General features: G+C 40.2%; 1 protein-coding gene across 4 annotated transcripts in view; it reads left to right on the top strand.

Moving 5' to 3' along the window:
- The first annotated feature begins 824 nt into the window (after positions 1–824).
- Positions 825–21,094, top strand: part of scarb1 (scavenger receptor class B, member 1) — a 39,326-nt gene continuing 19,056 nt past the window's right edge. For 2 of the 4 annotated variants that reach the window (XM_060909415.1, XM_060909417.1), the window contains exons 1-8: positions 826–1,125; positions 1,395–1,555; positions 10,524–10,665; positions 15,882–16,085; positions 16,593–16,688; positions 16,829–16,944; positions 17,156–17,322; positions 20,627–20,745. In XM_060909415.1, coding sequence (XP_060765398.1) covers positions 1,012–1,125; positions 1,395–1,555; positions 10,524–10,665; positions 15,882–16,085; positions 16,593–16,688; positions 16,829–16,944; positions 17,156–17,322; positions 20,627–20,745 — 1,119 coding nt within the window. In that variant the 5' untranslated portion in view covers positions 826–1,011. Of the gene's footprint in view, positions 1,126–1,394; positions 1,556–10,523; positions 10,666–15,881; positions 16,086–16,592; positions 16,689–16,828; positions 16,945–17,155; positions 17,323–20,626; positions 20,746–21,094 lie in introns of all 4 variants that reach the window. The other 2 variants (XM_060909416.1, XM_060909418.1) reach the window with 2 other exon arrangements.

The raw sequence follows: 21,094 nt of genomic DNA, 5'->3' as shown, positions 1-21,094 counted from the left end.
GGTAAATGGCCCCCAGGGGGCATCGTTTCCTTTTATCATAATTATGATACTATTTATATTATATTCATAATATTTTATAATCTTATCTCATTATCTCTAGCCGCTTTATCCTTCTACAGGGTCGCAGGCAAGCTGGAGCCTATCCCAGCTGACTACGGGCGAAAGGGGTGGTACACCCTGGACAAGTCGCCAGGTCATCACAGGGCTGACACATAGACACAGACAACCATTCACACTCACACCTACGGTCAATTTAGAGTCACCAGTTAACCTAACCTGCATGTCTTTGGACTGTGGGGGAAACCGGAGCACCCGGAGGAAACCCACGCGGACACGGGGAGAACATGCAAACTCCACACAGAAAGGCCCTCGCCGGCCCCGGGGCTCGAACCCAGGACCTTCTTGCTGTGAGGCGACAGCGCTAACCACTACACCACCGTGCCGCCCACAATGTTTGTTTTTGTTTAAAAAAAAAAGTATTAACTTTAGGCAAACTTTAGGTGGCATTATTGTTCATGTCACTGTTGTCAAAAACTATGATTAAAACTAAACACATGGTTCATTTCAACTTGAAGAAAAATTGAATTTTCCTTAAGGGGGGCTTTTTTCCCCCCACTCTACTCTATATATAATTGCATCGTAAATTAAGAAACTGTTCGTTTATTTATAATATTGATAACAGACCACAAATTGTTGACCTGGAGCTGGAGTCACTATACTGGAGTCATTCTTGTCCATGTTAACTACATTCCCCAGAAGTCTGCAGCCTGTCTCCGGTGTAAATATGAGCAGGGGTGAGAACTGGAACTTCGTATCCTGCTGCGTTTGAACTCGTTCGCGAAGTGAGAAAACATGTGTACCTCATAAGAGGGCTGTGACTTCTTTCATGAATATTCAGTGGATTATAAAGATAGCCTGGGAGGTTACAAGGGAATTGAGTTCACATGCAACACTTTGAGAACCAGCTTCAACATCTGAAGCGTTTTCAGCGACATCTGTTTCCCTGTGAAGATGTCAAAGTCTAGCATAGCAATAGGACTGTCAGTGGTTGGACTTTTAGCGATTATTTTCGGAACGGGTCTTGTGTTTGTAGGACCAGTCGTGATCCATGACCAAATAATAAAGGTAAGTTGGTCATACAGAGTTGAAATCAACTTGCAGACACGAAATAATCAGTTTTATTATGACGATAGCTCCATACAGACTGCTGACCGGGAATGAAATTTGGACCATGAAATCAAAATGAACTCGTACAACTGATCTGATTGAACAAAAACCTGTTTGGACATGTCACCGTTATATCAAGTCAAAATAACAATAAACTTGAGAACAATTTGTCAAACAGCAATTTACTGTGCTTTCTGATTTAGCACCTGTATTGCTCTGTTTCACAGAATGTAGAAATCAACCCCAAAAATAATCTTTCCTACACTATGTGGAAAGACATTCCTGTACCATTCTTCATGTCCGTATATTTTTTCAATGTTCTCAACCCTGAAGAGATATTGGCAGGAGAGAAGCCCACAGTTCAGCAAACTGGTCCATATGTGTACAGGTGGGTGGCATGGTTTATCAAGGATTCTGGCAGGAATCTGATATTATCCATCATAAGATCTCCTAAGACCTGTGGTGGGTCGACTCACTCACTCACTCACTCATTTATTTATTTGGGAGTTGCTTGTTTAGGTGTATTTATTTCTTGCACAATTGCAAATTTACTATAGCAATTAATGATCGTGCACACTTAGGATTTGTAAAACTATATGTAAATGTATACAAATTTTACATGCTGGATATGATCTGAGGGCGGCACGGTGGTGTAGTGGTTAGTACTGTCGCCTCACAGCAAGAAGGGCCTGGGTTCAAGCCCAGCCTTTCTGTGTGGAGTTTGCATGTTCTCTGCGTGGATTTCCTCCGGGTGCTCCGGTTTCTCCCACAGTCCAAAGACATGCAGGTTAGGTTAACTGGTGGCTCTAAATTGACCGTAGGTGTGAATGGTTGTTTATCTTTGTGTCAGCCCTGCGATGACCTGGCGACTTGTCCAGGGTGTACCCCACCTCTCGCCCATAGTCGGCTGGGATAGGCTGCAGCTTGCCTGCGACCCTGTAGAACAGGATAAGCGGTTACAGATGATAGATGGATATGATCTATACCCCAAAAGCTGAAACAGAAACAGTCACACAGTGTTTATGAAGCATTTCTGCTGTATTAAATGGCATGTTAACATTTCAGTTGGTCGGTTCATTTGAACTGTAAGTCTTTCTGTGCTATATAGTTCTATAATAAGCCCTGGTCTAGTCTTTGAGTATCATGAGTGCTGTGTAGGACTTGTTTTCCTCAAAAATATAGCAAACGAACACTGTAAAGTATGATTACCTTTTAAGGCAGTTTGTGAAGCTTGTCTAGATCACTGTGCTTATGTAAGCCTATATGTAATATGGTTCTGTCTTGTCATGCAATTGCCCTATATTGTATGAAGGTATTTTTATTGGCTTTCAGTAATTATTAAGTAGTTTAGACCTTTAGGAATCCTTCAAAAATATACAGTTTATACGTAAAAAAGTAGCAGTTGTATTAGTATTTAGTTGGTGTGAAATGTGATCCCACCCCACCCTACCTGAAGGGAAAAAACTTGCCACATTGATGTTTTTTCACATCTATACAGCAGTGATTTGGCTTATTTAGGGAAGGAATCAACTTGAAGTCCAAAGGCTTATCATGCTGATGGACACATTTGACCTAAGCCTTTTCTCATTCTTTTTTTGAGGCAAAAATGTTAATACAACCCCCAAATCGGGGGGGCAAAAAACCTAAATAAGCCAAATCACTGCTGTATAGATGTGAAAAAACATCAAAAAACTTGCCACATTGATGTTTTTTCACATCTATACAGCAGTGATTTGGCTTATTTAGGGAAGGAATCAACTTGAAGTCCAAAGGCGTATCATGCTGATGGACACATTTGACCTAAGCCTTTTCTCATTCTTTTTTTGAGGCAAAAATGTTAATACAACCCCCAAATCGGGGGGAGGGGGGCAAAAAACTGGGGACGGTATGTTTAAATTAAAACTGAAAACAATGATTTTTAAATAATCTTTGACCTGTGTTGCACTCAAACATGCAGCACATTATTTGATGTTTTACCTCATGATTTTTTTTGTCTTGTTTGTTTTTAATGAACATTTTCATTTTTAATTTTTGCAACCCATTTCAAAAAAAAAATTGGGATGGTAAAGTATTTATCATTTTATAATGTTGCCATTTCTTCTCACAACACGTAAAAGGTGTTAAGGGACTGAAGACACCAAGGGATTAAGCATTTCAGGTGTTATTTTGTCCCATTCTTCTTACAAACAGGTCTTTTTAAGGTGTGCAACAGTACAGGGTCATCGTTGTCGTCATTTTTGATTTCAAAATCCATCACACGTTCTCTATTGGGAATAGAGGGGACAGCCACCCTCTTCTTTTGCAGCCATGATTTTGTAATGTGTGCAGAGTATGGCTGTTCATTGTTGAAATATCCATGCAAAACATGTCTTGAAGGCAGCATGTGTTGCTCCAAAATGCAATGTACATTCCTGCATTAATGCTGCTATCACAAAAATGTGATGCCAAGGGCACTGACAGAACTCCATTCCATGACAAACTCTGGCTTTTGGACTTGTTGCTGGTAACAGTCTCTATGGTCATTTTTGTCTTTGGCACATGGTGTCAATTTCTTCCAAAACAGACCTTTAATAATAATTCATCTGACAACGATACACGTTTCCACTGTGTGATGATCTGTGATGCACGTTAGAAAGTGAAATACCCGAATCCCTTCTTGTTTTTCTTTGAGGAACATTGTTTTTAAACATATTTCAATAATTTTCTTACGCAGTTGTTGACAGACTGGAAATCCTTGGCCCATTTTTGCTCCTCAAAACAAGACCTTTCCTGGATACTGATTTTGTACCAAATCATCTGTTTAAAGAATGATGCGATTTGAATAATTTTACCTCATTACTATATTGGAGGGCTGGCACCATTTGATTTACTCAACATGCCTGTCACTTTAAAGGTGCATTTTTTTTTTTTTTGTTTTTAATTGTGACACAAACAATAATTAAGATGAAAAAACAGAAATCTGGAGTGTCCATAGGTATTCACCCCCCAAAGTCAATACTTTGTAGAGCCACCTTTTGCTGCAATTACAGCTGGAAGTCTCATGGGCTATGTCTCTATTAGCTTAGCACATCTAGCCACTGGGATTTTTGCCCATTCCTCAAGGCAAAGCTGTTCCAACTCCTTCAAGTTTGATGGGTTGCGTTGGTGTATAGCAATCTTCAAATTATCCCACAGATTCTCAATTGGATTGAGGTCTGGGTTTTGATTAGGCCATTCCAAAACATTTAAGTTTCCCTTTAAACCACTCCAGTGTAGCTTTAGCAGTATGCTGAGGGTCATTGTCCTGCTGGAATGTGAAACTTTGTCCCAGTCTCAAATCTCTGACTGACTCAAACAGATTTTCCTCCAGAATTGCCCTGTATTTAGTACCATCCATCTTTCCTTCAGTCCTGACCAGGTTTCCTGTCCCTGCAAATGAAAAACGTCCCCACAGCATGATGTTGCCACCACCATGCTTCACTTCACCGTGCTTCATTCAGGAATGGTGTTCTCATGGTGATGGGAAGTGTTGTGTTTGCACCACACATGGCGTTTCCCATAATGGCCAAACAGTTCAATTTTAGTCTAATCTGACCAGAGAATCTTCTTCCATGTGTTTGGGGAGTCTGCCATATGCTGTTCGGCAAACTCCAAACATGTTTTTCTTTTCTTTTTTCTGCTTTAAGCAATGGCTTTTTATTCTGCCCACTCTTCCATAAAGCTCTGTGGAGTGTACGGCTTAAAGTGGTCCTATGGACAGATACTCCCATCTCCGCTGTGGATCTTTGCAGCTCCTTTAGTGTTATCTTTGGTGTTTTTGTTGCATCTCTGTTTAATGCCCTCCTTGCTCAGTCTGTGAGTTTTGATGGGTGACCTTCTCTTGCTAGGTTTATAGTGGTGACATATTCTTTCCATTTTGCTATAATAGATTTAATGGTGCTCTGTGGGATATCCAAAGTTTGGGATTTTTTTTTTTTTAAATAACCCAACCCTGATCTATACTTCTTCACAATGTTGTCTCTGACCTGTTTGGAGTGCTCCTTGGTTTTCGTGTTGCTTGCTTAGTAGTGTTGCAGAGTCAGGGTCCTCCCAGAACAGGTTGATTTATACAGACATCATGTGACGGATCATGTGACACTTTGATTGCACACAGGTGGATCTTAATCAACTAATTATGTGTTATGAAGTTAATTGGTTGGCTCACTCTTATTTAGGGGTTTCATACGAAATGGGTGAATACCTATGCACGCTCCATATTTCTGTTTTTTTTCATCTTAATGATTGTTTTTCACAATTTTTTGCACCTTTAAAGTGGTAGACATGTTGTGTAAATCAAGTGATGCTAACCCCCCCCCCCCCAATCCATTTTAATTCCAGCTTGTAATGTGACAAACCAGGACAAATACCAAAGGGGATGAGTAGTTTTGCAAGACACTGTACTTTATTATTAAATTAGAAAAAAGCAGTCAGCGGAATAAACGTCTTCTGGTGGAGCGCGAAAAAATGAACATGATTAACAAAGTTGCAGTTTTATTTTACCTTTCGAAAAATACTGAAGCACCAGAAATGATTTATTAAGAAAGAAATGCACCAGTATTAAATGCTTTCACTATGATAAATTAGACATAGCCTCTGTCCTCTCAGGACACCTCCAAACATGTGCAGAATGCTAAAATTCACAATTTTCAAAAATACATTACCACATATGTACAAGGTTGCAGGTACTTGTAACTTTAACTCTGGAGGAATTGATATCCTTCCTTTCATTGACCCTAAAATATTTTTGTTCAGGCTTGATAATTACTTCAGAATTGGGTTTGAAATATGCGTGTCCTGACAATTAAGAAATGTTAGCTTGCTGCCTAATAACAGTCACCACTCTGAGTTCAATATATATAATAATCCCCTTTATATTATCCAAGGTTATCACATGACAGAAAATGGTACAAATAACAGCTAGGTCACATTTTAGACCTTAGATTTCCACTTTTGTTCAATCACTGTTAACACGTTTGCATCACTAAGGCCAAGTTTACATTAGACCGTATCTGTCTCGTTTTCTTCGCGGATGCACTGTCCGTTTACATTAAAACGCCGGGAAACGGGAATCCGCCAGGGTCCACGTATTCAATCCGGATCGTGTCTGGTCCGGTGCTGTGTAAACATTGAGAATACGCGGATACGCTGTGCTGAGCTCTAGCTGGCGTCGTCATTGGACAACGTCACTGTGACATCCACCTTCCTGATTCGCTGGCGTTGGTCATGTGACGTGACTGCTGAAAAACGGCGCGGACTTCCGCCTTGTATCACCTTTCATTAAAGAGTATAAAAGTATGAAAATACTGCAAATACTGATGCAAATACTGCCCATTGTGTAGTTATGATTGTCTTTAGGCTTGCCATCCTTCCACTTGCAAGTGGTAAGTGACGCGCATGCCCGATATGCACTAGGATCACACACACAGCGGCTCAGTCCCGAATCACTGCTCGTGCGCTTCACTCGCGCGCTCTGTGAGCTGCACAGGGCCGGAGTGCGCACCCTCCAGAGGGCACTCGCTGTTCAGGGCGGAGTGATTTGGAGCGCAGGATGCCTGCGGAGCCGAGCGTATCCGTGTATTGGCGTTGCTGTGTGCACGCGAATCGTGTATTGGCGTTGCTGTGTGCACGCTAATCGTTTTAAAAACGTTAATCTGATGATCCGCTGATACGGTCTAATGTAAACCCCACCTAAATCTATAACAACGGCCTAAACCACTGGTATCGGGCACAGGAACAGCGCATAGCACATGCTGTCTTGGCACCCAACACTTATTCTCTTCCTTTGACCAGTAGGATGACTTTTCTGGCCTTGAGGTTGAAGAAACCTTGCTTCAAAGTCATTATATTCAGCTTTTGAGGGGACTGAAATGATATTTGCTATCCACCAGTATTCATCATACAGACAAGCTACAGTACATACTGGCCAGGACTTCTCAAGTGCAGTTTCAGGCTGTCAAGAATGCATATGCATGAAACCACTTTAAGTTAATAAACGCCAAATTTGCACCATCATAGTCCAATTATGATCCTTTCATATGTTTCACCACTGAAGACATTCAGTCTGTAAGCATGATGTTTCACCACTGAAGACATTCAGTCTGTAAGCATGATGTTTCTCTGTGGTTTGGGAGAAAAAAAAAAGTTTCAGTAGTTTCACAAGAAGCTGTAATCAGCAGGCCACCAAAACTAAGCTAAAACTGAAAAAAGCCACTGTGGCAACGGGCCAAGCAGCAGTTTGTGAATGGAGAGTGGGGTCGGGGAAGGTAAGTGACCAAGTCATTACACCTGGTGTCATTAATTAATTTTTTGTTTTGTCTTTTCAACTTGCTTGCTTGCTTGCTTGCTTCATTTATTCATTCATTCAGTCACACACATGCGTTGGGGGTCAGGAAGCTCCTCTTCTCTGCTCTCCCCCTCCTTTTATGCTCAATTCCTGTGACAAAACAAACACAATCGCATACATTAATGACACCAGCTGTAATGTCTTAGCCACTTACCTTCCCTGACCCCACCCTCCATTCAAGTCAAGTCAACTTTATTGTCAAATATGCTATACATGCTCGACATACAGCACAGATGAAATTTCAGTCCTCTCTGACGCACGGTGCAAACAGGCAATGCAATAAACAAAAATAGAATAAAAATAGAATAATTGAAAAAACAAACAAACAACAATATAAACAGTATAAACACTCTAGATAGGAACTAGACATAGACTAAACACTCAGACAAACAATATAAACAGTATAAATAAACAGGATAAACACTAGTTAAGAACAAGACATAGACTAAACACTCAGACAATATAAACAGTGTAAACACTAGATAAGAACTACACACAGACTAAACACTCAAACAGACAATATAAACAGTATAAACACTCTAGATATGAACTAGACATAGACTAAACACTCATATATATATATATATATATATATATATATATATATATATATATATATATATATATATATATATATAACACACACACACACACACACCTAAATTGGTTCAAATAACCAAACAGTCAAGGGGACTTGAGGTATAGCAGGTAAACATGAACAAACTAGCAGCTGTTAGCCCACTGCAATTTTTGACAGGCCAACGACTCATAGTTATAGTTCTATATCTGACACAGCCAGAGACCTCTGCCCTCTCCCCAAAGAACCAGCGCGGGCAGGGCGCGCTAGCCCCGTGCCTCGGGACGAAGAGCCACGGTGCTCGGCTTCAGTTTCGTTTTCCCATCGGCGGCTCCAGCCCGACTTTGGATGCTCGTAGCTTGGGCAGGGGAGGTCCCAGCCGCCCCAAACTTGACAGCCAGAGACCTCTGCCCTCTCCCCAAAGAACCACAGATACAAGGGGTTGACTAATGATGTCTTTGAATAAGGGTGCCCAGCGACGGGAAGTGATCGCGTTCATGATAATACTCACTACAGACAATGATTATCGGCGAGAGTGAAAATCAAGGCGGGTCCATGAACATGAATCTGACAGCTGACAAGGTCGGGATATAAACGAACTTTTGCGTTAAACTGTGTGCTTGGATTCACATAATTTTTTCTGTATACACTCACTTAAATGTACACTACAGTCTTCTCGCATCCACTGTTCAAGCAGTCGACGTCCATTGTGGCAATCGACAACACAACAGTGTCCCCACAGCGAGCCTGTAGCCTCCGCCATTGTTGACGTGCTCTACTTCCGCTCGTTTATGAGGCCTTAACCTTTGACCTTTCCCACAACTCCTTGCGCGTTGCCGTGTTTGTGAACTCGTCTATTTCAATCACAAAATAATAATAATAATTGGTAAAACACAGAAAACTTGGCCTGCTCTAGAAGTTATCTGAAGCTCCAGTAGCCAACAATGAATGCACTCAACATGTAGCAACTTTACCTTGAAAAAAATGAAATGTTGATGGTCAGTCCTTTTATTTGAGCCTCATAGCAGGCACAAGGTTACTAAAGGTAACTTATATTGACTCGATTAAAAACTAGAGCTCCAACGTTAAAATATTGATACATTTTTTTATTTAAAAGGTCAAAATGGGCTGTGTGATTAATGCCTTTTTTTATTAACAGTTTTCAGACAAGGGGAGCTCAAATCTGATGGTTTTATAATGGTAAATTTGCAACTATATACAGTTGTCTGATCCTGAAGCTGTCGTGGTTATATCTCCAATACTTCTTGAAAAAAATAGGATTCAAAATGGCAAATTATAATATATATGGGTGAGGATTTTTAAAAGGGACACCACTGCCCTTCAAACATTTTTATTCTTGGAACCTGGATATCTTCAACCCTAAAACTTTGGTTTTCCCCATGAATCAAATTTATATAGCCCAGAAAAATAAAATAAAATAATTCTGAGACTATGATGTACACCCCATTGGTTGATTTTGAGATGGAATGACCCTGGTGGATAGGGAGAAGAGGGACTGCGCATTTCCTTGTTTCTTATGATAGGAGTGGACACACCAAATTTTTGGTGATATACTGACCCATATGTGTTTGAAATGTGGAGTTTGAATTTGCCAGGTGACCAGTTCTTAAACATCACACCATTTGAAAATGAATATTGAAATAAAAGTGCTGCCACTTGAGCATTTTCAGTCTACATTTGGTTGAATCAAGAGTGATATAAATTCTGTAAGACTAATTGCAACGAGAAACAAGAACAAGATGTTTGAAGGAAAAACACAGAGTTACAGAACTGTTAAGGTCAGAGCAAATGCTCATGAAACACTGTGTCTTAAAGGCTTGTGCTAAAGTCACAGGCATAATAAATTTATCTAGCATTCATACAAGGGCAAGTAATTCAAATCTTTTTAAGTTGTCAATATGTTAATTTCATGATGTAACATGTTGATCCACTCAAAAATGTAATATATTCTGTGACTGGATGGTGAGTTCCTGTTTTGCAAAAGAGACACATGACTAATGCTTAAGGAAGCACTTTTTTCCCCTCCTTTAAATCAAATAGCAACCCTCAAATCACGCGTGTAACTTTTTGCAGTGTCAGGAAATTGAAAACATGTGACACGCACACATGTATAATAATTTCTCTGTTTATCTAAATTCATTTGTCTTTATCCTTCTTCTTTTCCCCCATTCTCTTTTTTCTTCTCCCTCTATGAGGAGTGGATTTAATAGTCCAAAGATGCAATTTATTTGTATCACAAATTCTTTATTGTCCTACAAAAAGGTGGCAGTGGTGGATTTATTACATGTAATTAACTAATAAAATACGGGGGGGGGGGGGGGGGGTAAATAAAATATAAAAAAGATGTCATTTCTAAAAATGCTATTTTGCTGACTAACCAAATCTTTCTATTTTTAGTGAAAAGCGCTGGAAAGATAATATCACTTTCCATGAAAACAAAACGGTGTCTTATTGCGAATATCGGCAGTATTTCTTTGAGGAGAGCATGTCTGTAGGCAGTGAATCTGATGTGGTCACCATTCCAAACATGCTGGTGCTGGTAAGACTCCTTGTCAACTGTTTAAGAGAAATGATCATGTGTTGGTAAATGTGGTTAATTCAAAAACTTTTCTTTGCACTATTGCTATACGCTAAATCATTTATGGATTTTATATATATTACAAGGGTGCTTGAAAGTTTGTGATCCCTTTAGAATTTTCTATATTTCTGCATAAATATGACCTAAAACATCATCAGATTTTCACACAAGTCCTAAAAGTAGATAAAGAGAGCTCAGTTAAACAAATGAGACAAAAATATTATACTTGGTCATTTATTTATTGAGGAAAATGATCCAATATTACATATCTGTGAGTGGCAAAAGTATGTGAACCTTTGCTTTCAGTATCTGGTGTGACCCCCTTGTGCAGCAATAACTGCAACTAAACGTTTCCAGTAACTGTTGATCAGTCCTGCACATCAGCTTGGAGGAATTTTAGCCCATTCTTCCATACAGAACAGCTTCAACTCTGGGATGTTGGTGGGTTTCCTCACATGAATTGCTCGCTTCAGGTCCTTCCACAACATTTCTTTTGGATTAAGGTCAGGACTTTGACTTGGCCATTCCAAAACATTCACTTTATTCTTCTTTAACCATTCTTTGGTAGAACGACTTGTGTGCTTAGGGTCGTTGTCTTGCTGCATGACCCACCTTCTCTTGAGATTCAGGCCCTGTCCACACGGCAACGGATTCAGGTGACTCCGATACAATTGCTTATCGTTTAGGCCTGGCGTCCACATGGCACCGGCGTTTTGGGTGCCCAAAACGCAATCTTTTTGAGAACGGGTTCCAGAGTGGAAAGATCTGGCAACGTTGCCGTTGTGAAGTCATCTGGATGAGTAAAACGGATTTGTTTACGATGACGTCACAACCACATGACTGTGAGTGCTTCACGCCGGGTAGAAGTGTAACGAATATCACCAGGAAAAAGCCTTACAGAGCACTAGTGAGAGTGAAACACGAGCTTGGATATTATTATTATTATTATTATTATTATTATTATGTTCAGTGTTAGTTCACAGTAGTAATGCAAGAAGCAGAATAGTGACAGTAATAGTGAAGCAAAAACATGCAATTGTACAAACACTGCAGCTCTACAGCAAAATATTCATTTATGAAATGGTCTGATTCTTAACACCAGTAGTGCCAATGATCTTCTCATTGCGATGCGAGTTGTCAACAAATCCTATAACTTGGTTCATGAAACGCGCTTACAAAATATTTTCACTGTGAATATTTATTGTGTAATGGTGCAAAGTGAGAGAGAGAGAGAGAGAGAGAGAGAGAGTCAATCCCGCCAGCAAAAATAGAGAAAAAAAGAGCGATCTCACCTCTTCAGATGTGGGTTTAAGTCCTACAATACATTCCTCAAAAAGGGCGTAGAGGAGCAAATTAATCATTATTTAATTAGCATTCAATTTATTCCGGACCATTAAAGATGCCGCCTTCCGCGTAGAATCATAGGTCATCCTCGCCGCCATTTTGGAGAGGTCAAAGCGGAGAATAAAGATTAGCTGCGTTTAACTGTACCAACAGGTTTGCCATCCAAACGAGATCACATGGGATTACCTTTCACAGGTGAGACTGGAAAAATACTTTTCATTGTATTTGGTCATTATAATGTAATTTTACAAACAGATTTTCCTGACTTTGTGGCTAATATGCATCCTTACTTCTTCTATTGTTCTGGTGTCTCCGAAGGGACCGTCTTACAGCGCCCCTAGAGGTGTGGCATGTGTATTGCATCGTTTTCAGCAAGCGTTGCGTTGCCATATGGACCTGATATTTTACTGATTGTTGCCCATTTGGACGCGATATATTTTTAAATAACATCTCGTTGCCGTTGTCGTGTGGATGTAGCCTCAGTTCATGGACAGATGTCCTGACGTTTTCCTTTAGAATTTGCTGGTATAATTCAGAATTCATTGTTCCATCAATGATGGCAAGCCGTCCTGGCCCAGATGCAGCAAAACAGGCCCAAACCATGATACTACCACCACCATGTTTCACAGATGGGATAAGGTTCTTATGCTGAAATGCACGGTTTTCCTTTCTCCAAACATAACGCTTCTCATTTAAACCAAAAAGTTCTATTTTGGTCTCATCCGTCCACAAAACATTTTTCCAATAGCCTTCTGGCTTGTCCACTTGATCTTTAGCAAACTGCAGACGAGCAGCAATGTTCTTTTTGGAGAGCAGTGGCTTTCTCCTTGCAACCCTGCCATGCACACCATTGTTGTTCAGTGTTCTCCTGATGGCGGACTCATGAACATTAACATTAGCCAATGTGAGAGAGGCCTTCAGTTGCTTAGAAGTTATGCTGGGGTCCTTTGTGACCTCGCCGACTATTACACGCCTTGCTCTTGGAGTGATCTTTGGCTCCATCCACACGACAATGGCAACGAGATGTTATTTAAAAATATATCGCGTCCAAATGGGCAACGATCAGTAAAGTATCAGGTCCATATGGCAATGCAACGCTTGCTGAAAACGATGCAATACACATGCCACACCTCTAGGGGCGCTGTAAGACGGTTCCTTCGGAGACACCAGAACAATAGAAGAAGCAAGGACGCATGCGCATAAACTATTATGCGTGAGACTTCATATTAGCCACAAAGTCAGGAAATTCTGTTCGTAAAATTACATTATAATGACCAAATACAATGAAAAGTATTTTTCCAGTCTCACCTGTGAAAGGTAATCCCATGTGATCTCGTTTGGACGGCAAACCTGTTGGTACAGTTAAACGCAGCTAATCTTTATTCTCCGCTTTGACCTCTCCAATATGGCGGCGAGGATGACGTATGATTCTACGCGGAAGGCGGCGTCTTTAATGGTCCGGAATAAATTGAATACTACACGTTGATGGATTAATTTGTTGTTTCTCACCTGTGAAAGGTAATCCCATGTGATCTCGTTTGGATGGTAAACCTGTTGGTACAGTTAAAGGCAGCACATGAATCTTTATTCTCCGCTTTGACCTATCCAATATGGCGGCGAGGATGACTTATGATTCTACGTGGAAGGCGGCGTCTTTAATGGTCCGGAATAAATTGAATGTTACACATTGATGGATTAATTTGCTCCTCTACGCCCTTTTTGAGGAATGTATTGTCGGACTTAAATCAACATCTGAAGAGGTGAGATCACTCCTTTTTTTCCCTATTTTTGCTGGCGGGATTGACTCTGCCCTAAGGGCAGAGTCTCTCTCTCTCTCTCTCTGCACCATTACGCAATAAATATTCACAGTGAAAATATTTTGTAAGCGCGTTTCATGAACCAAGTTATAGGATTTGTTGACGCATCGCATCGCAATGAGATCATTGGCACTACTGGTGTTTAGTGCATTTCATAAATGAATATTTTGCTGTAGAGCTGCAGTGTTTGTACAATTGCATGTTTTTGCTTCACTGTCACTATTCTGCTTCTTGCATTACTACTGTGAACTAACACTGAACATAATAATAATAATAATAATAATAATAATATCCAAGCTCGTGTTTCACTCTCACTAGTGCTCTGTAAGGCTTTTTCCTGGTGATATTCGTTACACTTCTACCCGGCGTGAAGCACTCAGTCATGTGGTTGTGACGTCATCGTAAACAAATCCGTTCTACTCATCCAGACGACTTCACAACGGCAACGTTGCCAGATCTTTCCACTCTGGAACCCGTTCTCAAAAAGATTGTGTTTTGGGCACCCAAAACACCGGTGCCGTGTGGACGCCAGGCCTAAACGATAAGCAATTGTATCGGAGTCACCTGAATCCGTTGCCGTGTGGACAGGGCCTTTGTTGGTCAACCACTGCTGGGGAGGGTAACGATGGTCTTGAATTTCCTCCATTTGTACACAATCTGTCTGACTGTGGATTGATGGAGTCCAAACTCTTTAGCGATGGTTTTGTAACCTTTTCCAGCCTGATGAGCATCAACAACGCTTTTTCTGAGGTCCTCAGAAATCTCCTTTGTTCATGTCATGATACACTTCCACAAACGTGTTGTGAAGATCAGACTCTGATAGATCCTTGTTCTTTAAATAAAACAGGGTGCCCACTCACACCTGATTTCAATCAACGGGATGACAAACACCTGACTCTAATTTCACCTTCAAATTAACTGCTAATCCTAGAGGTTCACATACTTTTTGCCACTCACAGATATGTAATATTGGATCATTTTCCTCAATAAATAAATGACCAAGTATAATATTTTTGTCTCATTTGTTTAACTGGATTCTCTTTATCAACTTTTAGGACTTGTGTGAAAATCTGATGATGTTTTAGGTCATATTTATGCAGAAATATAGAAAATTCTAAAGGGTTCACAAACTTTCAAGCACCACTATAGGTCTGGGTTTTTTCCCCTCCCCACTCTCCTTCACATGCATTTGCACTTCACCTCTTTGGACCACATATTAAGTGTTCCTATGAACAGCTGCCAAATGCAAATTCAACACTTGGAATCAACTCCAGACCATTTATTTCTTTAATTTGTCATGAAACAAGGAGGAAACAGGCCGTGAAACTGCCTGTAACAATGGCGAGACTATGTAAAGAATGACTGCAATTCCTAAAGGTTAATGTGATATTTTTGATCCACCTTGAATTAAAGCTGAAATTCTACACTTCAATCACCTCTTGATGTGCTTCATTTCAAATCCTTTTTGGTGGTGTACAGAGGCAAAATTGTGAAAATTGCATCACTGTCCAAATACTTATGGGCTTTACTTTGTGTGTACATACAGTTGTGCTCAGGTGTACATGGACATAAATGTCATCATGAACACGAATGTCATGGAAACGGTTCTTTTTCTGTGGCAGAATGACTGTACAACATCTTTAATAGAAGGGGAAAAAAACAAGAATTTGTTGCATAATTATTTTGGGTTTTCTGAAATCAGCACTGGTCCAAGATCATAGCTTATACAAGGACAACTGTAATTTTGACCCTGTGTTGAGTTCAGAAACTCAAAATAATTTAAAACTTGTGCACCAAATTATTTTTTTTCAATTAAAGTTGATGTGCTATTAAAGTATTCTGCCCCAGAAAAAGAACAGTTCAAAGAAATCATTGAAAGCCCAATAATGCCATGATATTCATGTTCATGATGACATTCATGTCTGTATATATAAACTTCTAACTGTAAATATAGTCAACATTTGGCTTTCCTAGACATATTCTTTTATGACCGTCATTTGATTTGCTGTGTTTTAGGGAGCATCAGTGATGATGGAAAATTTTCCCCTTCCAGTGAGGAAAATGATAAGTACCACCTTCAAAGTTTTTAAGGAAGGCCCCTTTGTGACAAAAACTGTAGGCGAGCTTATGTGGGGCTATGATAGCAAGTTGGTGGACTTTCTTAGCACCTTTCTCCCTAGCATGATGCCATTTAAAGGAAAGTTTGGACTATTTATTGAGGTATGTGATCTTGTGGATTGCTGCATATTCAGTATTGTAACCAGAATAGTAATGATGGAATCTGAGGTAAACATTTAGCTGGCAAGACACTTAATATGTGGTGCACAGTGGGTAGAGTTGTCATCTCATACCTCCAAGTTCCTGTAGCTTAGGGCTTATGTGGGGTTTCTCTGCATGTTCTCCCTGCATCCATGCAGGTTTCTTCCAGTTCCTCTAGTTTCCTCCAACTTCCCCAAAAAAATGCATATGAGGAGTTAGATTGGACATAAGTGGGAATGACTGAACATCTGTGTGCATGAATGTGAATCCCTCAGTAATGCTGGTGTCCCATTCAGAGTGTGTTCCTACCTCGCACCCAGTGTTCTCAAGACAGGCATCTCATCTGTTGTGACCAGGATGAATGAAGAATAATTAATGAGACTTAATTGTGTTTTGTCTGTTGTGCCAAGTATCCTCATTTACTCTGAATCCATGTGCTTCATCCATTTTGCTTTTGTCCAATTTTAGTTTAACAACTCCAACACAGGGTTGTTTACTGTCTTCACCGGCAAGGATAACATCAATGTAGTTCACAAAGTGGATTCCTGGAATGGTATGAAGAAGGTGAGTTATTAAAGTTAGTAAGACAACACTATTAACAGCAACAAACTGGGATGAAAAATTATAGTATTTTTCATCTGAGTTTTACTGTTTATACTTATTTTAATTCCTTAATCCATATAGTTTTCTTTTAAATGGAGCAGGTGAACTACTGGAAATCGGAGCAGTGTAACATGATCAATGGTACAGCAGGGCAGATGTGGCCACCGTTCATGACTACAGAATCCACTCTACCATTTTACAGTCCAGATGCTTGCAGGTACTGTCTTCACAGTGAAACATTTCATTCAGCAAACTGCACAGTCTCTCTCATCTAGTTTATAGTTTCCTGATCCATGTGTTAAGGCAGGGTATACCAGATGTGTATCTACATATGTATTGTCAAAACTGGACTCCAGTTTCTGCCATTCTGTCAGATCAGTACCTTGGAAAGATTGTTTTCTTGCATAAATTTGATGAATGTTTTAAAGGTCAATGGAGCTGGTGTATAAGAGACCAGGAATTGCACAAGGAATCCCTGTGTATCATTTTGTGGCTCCAAAAACACTCTTTGCCAATGGCTCAGACTATCCTCCAAATGAAGGCTTCTGTCCATGCAGACAGTCAGGTCTTCTTGATGTTAGCACTTGCAGGAACAGTGAGTGTCCTTGTACTGTCAGAAAATTCACACACAGAGATGTGTTTCGAGTCTTGCAGTTGCAATTATAGCTAAATTTAAAGGGGAACTGAAGTCATTTTTAAACTTGCTTTATTTCTTAATTAACGTGTTATTCAGTTACGTTTTCGGTTTTAATAACCTTATGTCATGACTCGTATTGGCAACTAATTGCAATTAAATATTATACTTATTGGCCTATGGCTAAAAACCAAATGTTGAATTTAGTTCGTTTGGTCCACGGCAGGCGTCGCTTACCCGCGCGATCTTCACGAGACTTGTGCAAGACTTTGAAATGTGAAGCGTCAGCCAGGTGTCAGTGCCACCATTTTGAAAACTGTTTTCCAAACAAAATATTGCACAAAAATGAGTTTAAATGACGATTACTGCCTACTTTTTTCAAAATTTCCTGATTGCTATCAAAACAAACAAAACTTCCGGCTTGATTACGTCAGCATTCGAAAGATGGTGCACGCGTCTTTTGACAATGTTGGCAGATGTTGGTCACTTTGATTTCCGCTGTACGTTTTACTTCCATCCTACGATGTCTCGCACAGGTCTCAACGAATCTCGTTTACAACCATTGCTTTGACATACAGTGGTGCTTGAAACTTTGTGAACCCTTTAGAATTTTCTATATTTCTACATAAATATGACCTAAAACAACATCAGATTTTCACACAAGTCCTAAAAGTAGATAAAGAGAACCCAGTTTAACAAATGAGAAAAAAATATTATTCTTGGTTATTTATTTATTTATTTATTGAGGAAAATGATCCAATATTACATATCTGTGAGTGGCAAAAGTATGTGAACCTTTGCTTTCAGTATCTGGTGTGACCCCCATATGCAGCAATAACTGCAACTAAACATTTCCGGTAACTGTTGATCAGTCCTGCACACCGGCTTGGAGGAATTTTAGCCCATTCCTCCGTACAGAACAGCTTCAAATTTGGGATGTTGGTGGGTTTCCTCACATGAACTGCTTGCTTCAGGTCCTTACACAACATTTCGATTGGATTACGGTCAGGACTTTGACTTGGCCATTCCAAAACATTAACTTTCTTCTTCTTTAACCATTCTTTGGTAGAATGCCTTGTGTGCTTAGTCGTTGTCTTGCTGCATGACCCACCTTCTCTTGAGATTCAGTTCATGGACAGATGTCCTGACATTTTTCCTTTAGAATTTGCTGGTATAATTCATTGTTCCATCAATGATGGCAAGCCATCCTGGCCCAGATGCAGCAAAACAGGCCTAAACCATGATACTACCACCACCATGTTTCACAGATGGGATAAGGTTCTTATGCTGGAATGCAGTGTTTTCCTTTCTCCAAACATAATGCTTCTCATTTAAATCAAGAAGTTCTATTTTGGTCTCATCCGTCCACAAAACATTTTTCCTATAGCCTTCTGGCTTGTCCACATGATCTTTAGCAAACTGCAGACGAGCAGCAATGTTCTTTTTGGAGAGCAGTGGCTTTCTCCTTGCAACCCTGCCATGCACAGCATTGTTGTTCAGTGTTCTCCTGATGGTGGACTCATTAACATTAGCCAGTGTGAGGTGGTGTTTACATTAGACCATATCCGTCTCGTTTTCGTCGTGGATGCACTGTCCGTGCACATTAAAACGCCGGGAAACGACTCCACAGGCGGAACAACTTGAATCCGCCAGGGCCCACGTATTCAACCCAGTTCGTATCTGATCCAGTGCTGTGTAAACATTGAGGAATGAGGAAACGCAGTGCTGAGCTCTAGCTGACGTCGTCATTGGACAATGTCACTGTGACATCCACCTTCCTGATTTGCTGGCGTTGGGATCACACACACAGCAGCTCAGTCCCGAATCACTGCTCGTGCGCTTCACTCGCGCGCTCTGTGAGCTGCGCAGGGCTGGAGTGCGCACCCTCCAGAGGGCACTCGCTGTTCAGGGCGGAGTGATTTGGAGCGCAGGAGGAAGCGCTGAGCCGCACTGAGGTTTATTTACACATTTCAACTTATTTACCTCCTTCAGGCGCTTAAACTCAGTGAGAACATGAACATCACAACCAGGTGTGTTTATCTGCTGGAGAAGGTGTTCGCTTGCCATCCTTCCACTTGCAAGTGGTGAGTGACTTGTGCATGCCCGATATGCACTGGGATCATGTGACGTGCCATCTAATTAGTCATGTGATTAGCGTATCCGTGTCTTGGAGTTGCTGTGTGCACGCGAATCGTGTATTGGCGTTGCTGTGTGCACGCGAATCGTTTTAAAAACGTTAATCTGATGATCCGCTGATACGGTCTAATGTAAACACCACCTGAGAGAGGCCTTCAGTTGCTTAGAAGTTACGCTGGGGTCCTTTGTGACCTCACTGATTATTGCACACCTTGCTCTTGGAGTGATCTTTGTTGGTCGACCACTCCTGGGGAGGGTAACAATGGACTTGAATTTCCTTCATTTGCACACAATCTGTCTGACTGTGAATTGGTGGAGTCCAAACTCTTTAGAGATGGTTTTGTAACCTTTTCCAGCCTGATGAGCATCAACAACGCTTTTTCTGAGGTCCTCAGAAATCTCCTTTGTTCGTGCCATGATACACTTCCACAAACATGTGTTGTGAAGATCAGACTTTGATAGATCCCTGTTCTTTAAATAAAACAGGGTGCCCACTCACACCTGATTGTCAGCCCATTGATTGAAAACATCTGACTCTAATTTCACCTTCATATTAACTGCTAATCCTAGAGGTTCACATACTTTTGCCACTCTCAGATATGTAATATTGGATCATTTTCCTCAATAAATAAATGACCAAGTATAATATTTTTGTCTCATTTGTTTAACTGGGTTCTCTTTATCTACTTTTAGGACTTGTGTGAAAATCTGATGATGTTTTAGGTCATATTTATGCAGAAATACAGAAAATTCTAAAGGGTTCACAAACTTTCAAGCACCACTGTATGGACTGATCTGTTACATAGCATATTTCAAACACTCATAACTTGCTATAGCAGTGACAAAGTAGCTATCAAAAATGCATTCCTATGTTGAATAAAATGAGAAATAGGATTTGGATAATAATAAATTTACCTTCAGTTCTCCTTTAATACGGTATCATTTGAAGAAAGTATTTTGCCATGTAGCTGGGCAGTAAATGATTGTTTTTGGATTTCTTTGTTCCACATGTAGTATGTCGTTTGAAAAATACACCTCAAAATGTATCTTTTTATCTGTAAAGAAGTACTGATTTACACCCTCAAGCCAGACAGTATATTAATGTCACGTTTTGCTTTGCTTATCCTAGACGCCCCTGTGTTCATTTCCCATCCACATTTCTACAATGCTGATCCTACACTTTTGCAGACTGTCAATGGACTTAGCCCCAATGAGCATGACCATGGGCTCTTCATTGACATACATCCAGTAAGAAAGTATTCACATACAGTATATAAAAATATACTCAGGGAAGCTTAGGGTCACAGTAAGATTTTCTATAAAGCTAAAGTGAATGCATTTCAAGTGCTGTCCTCAAAGTATTTTGTAGCACTTAACAGAGCTTCAAAGAGGTCTTTTTTTAAAAAGATGGCCTATTGAGGAGAGTCAAACAATAACTACTTTTCTGATACAGCTCCCAATATCATAATAACTACATTCTTGGGGGCTTATAAAAATCAGTGGAGACTGCGCATATATTTTCTTGATGGGCTGTCCAGTGCAGAGTCAACAACTTTGGGTTTAGTTATTTAGACAGCATAGTGCATGAATAGTCCAT

The sequence above is a fragment of the Neoarius graeffei genome, chromosome 25 (genome assembly GCF_027579695.1).
Source record: "Neoarius graeffei isolate fNeoGra1 chromosome 25, fNeoGra1.pri, whole genome shotgun sequence".
Classification (NCBI taxonomy): Eukaryota; Metazoa; Chordata; class Actinopteri; order Siluriformes; family Ariidae; genus Neoarius; species Neoarius graeffei.
This window is presented reverse-complemented; position numbering and strand designations above follow the sequence as displayed.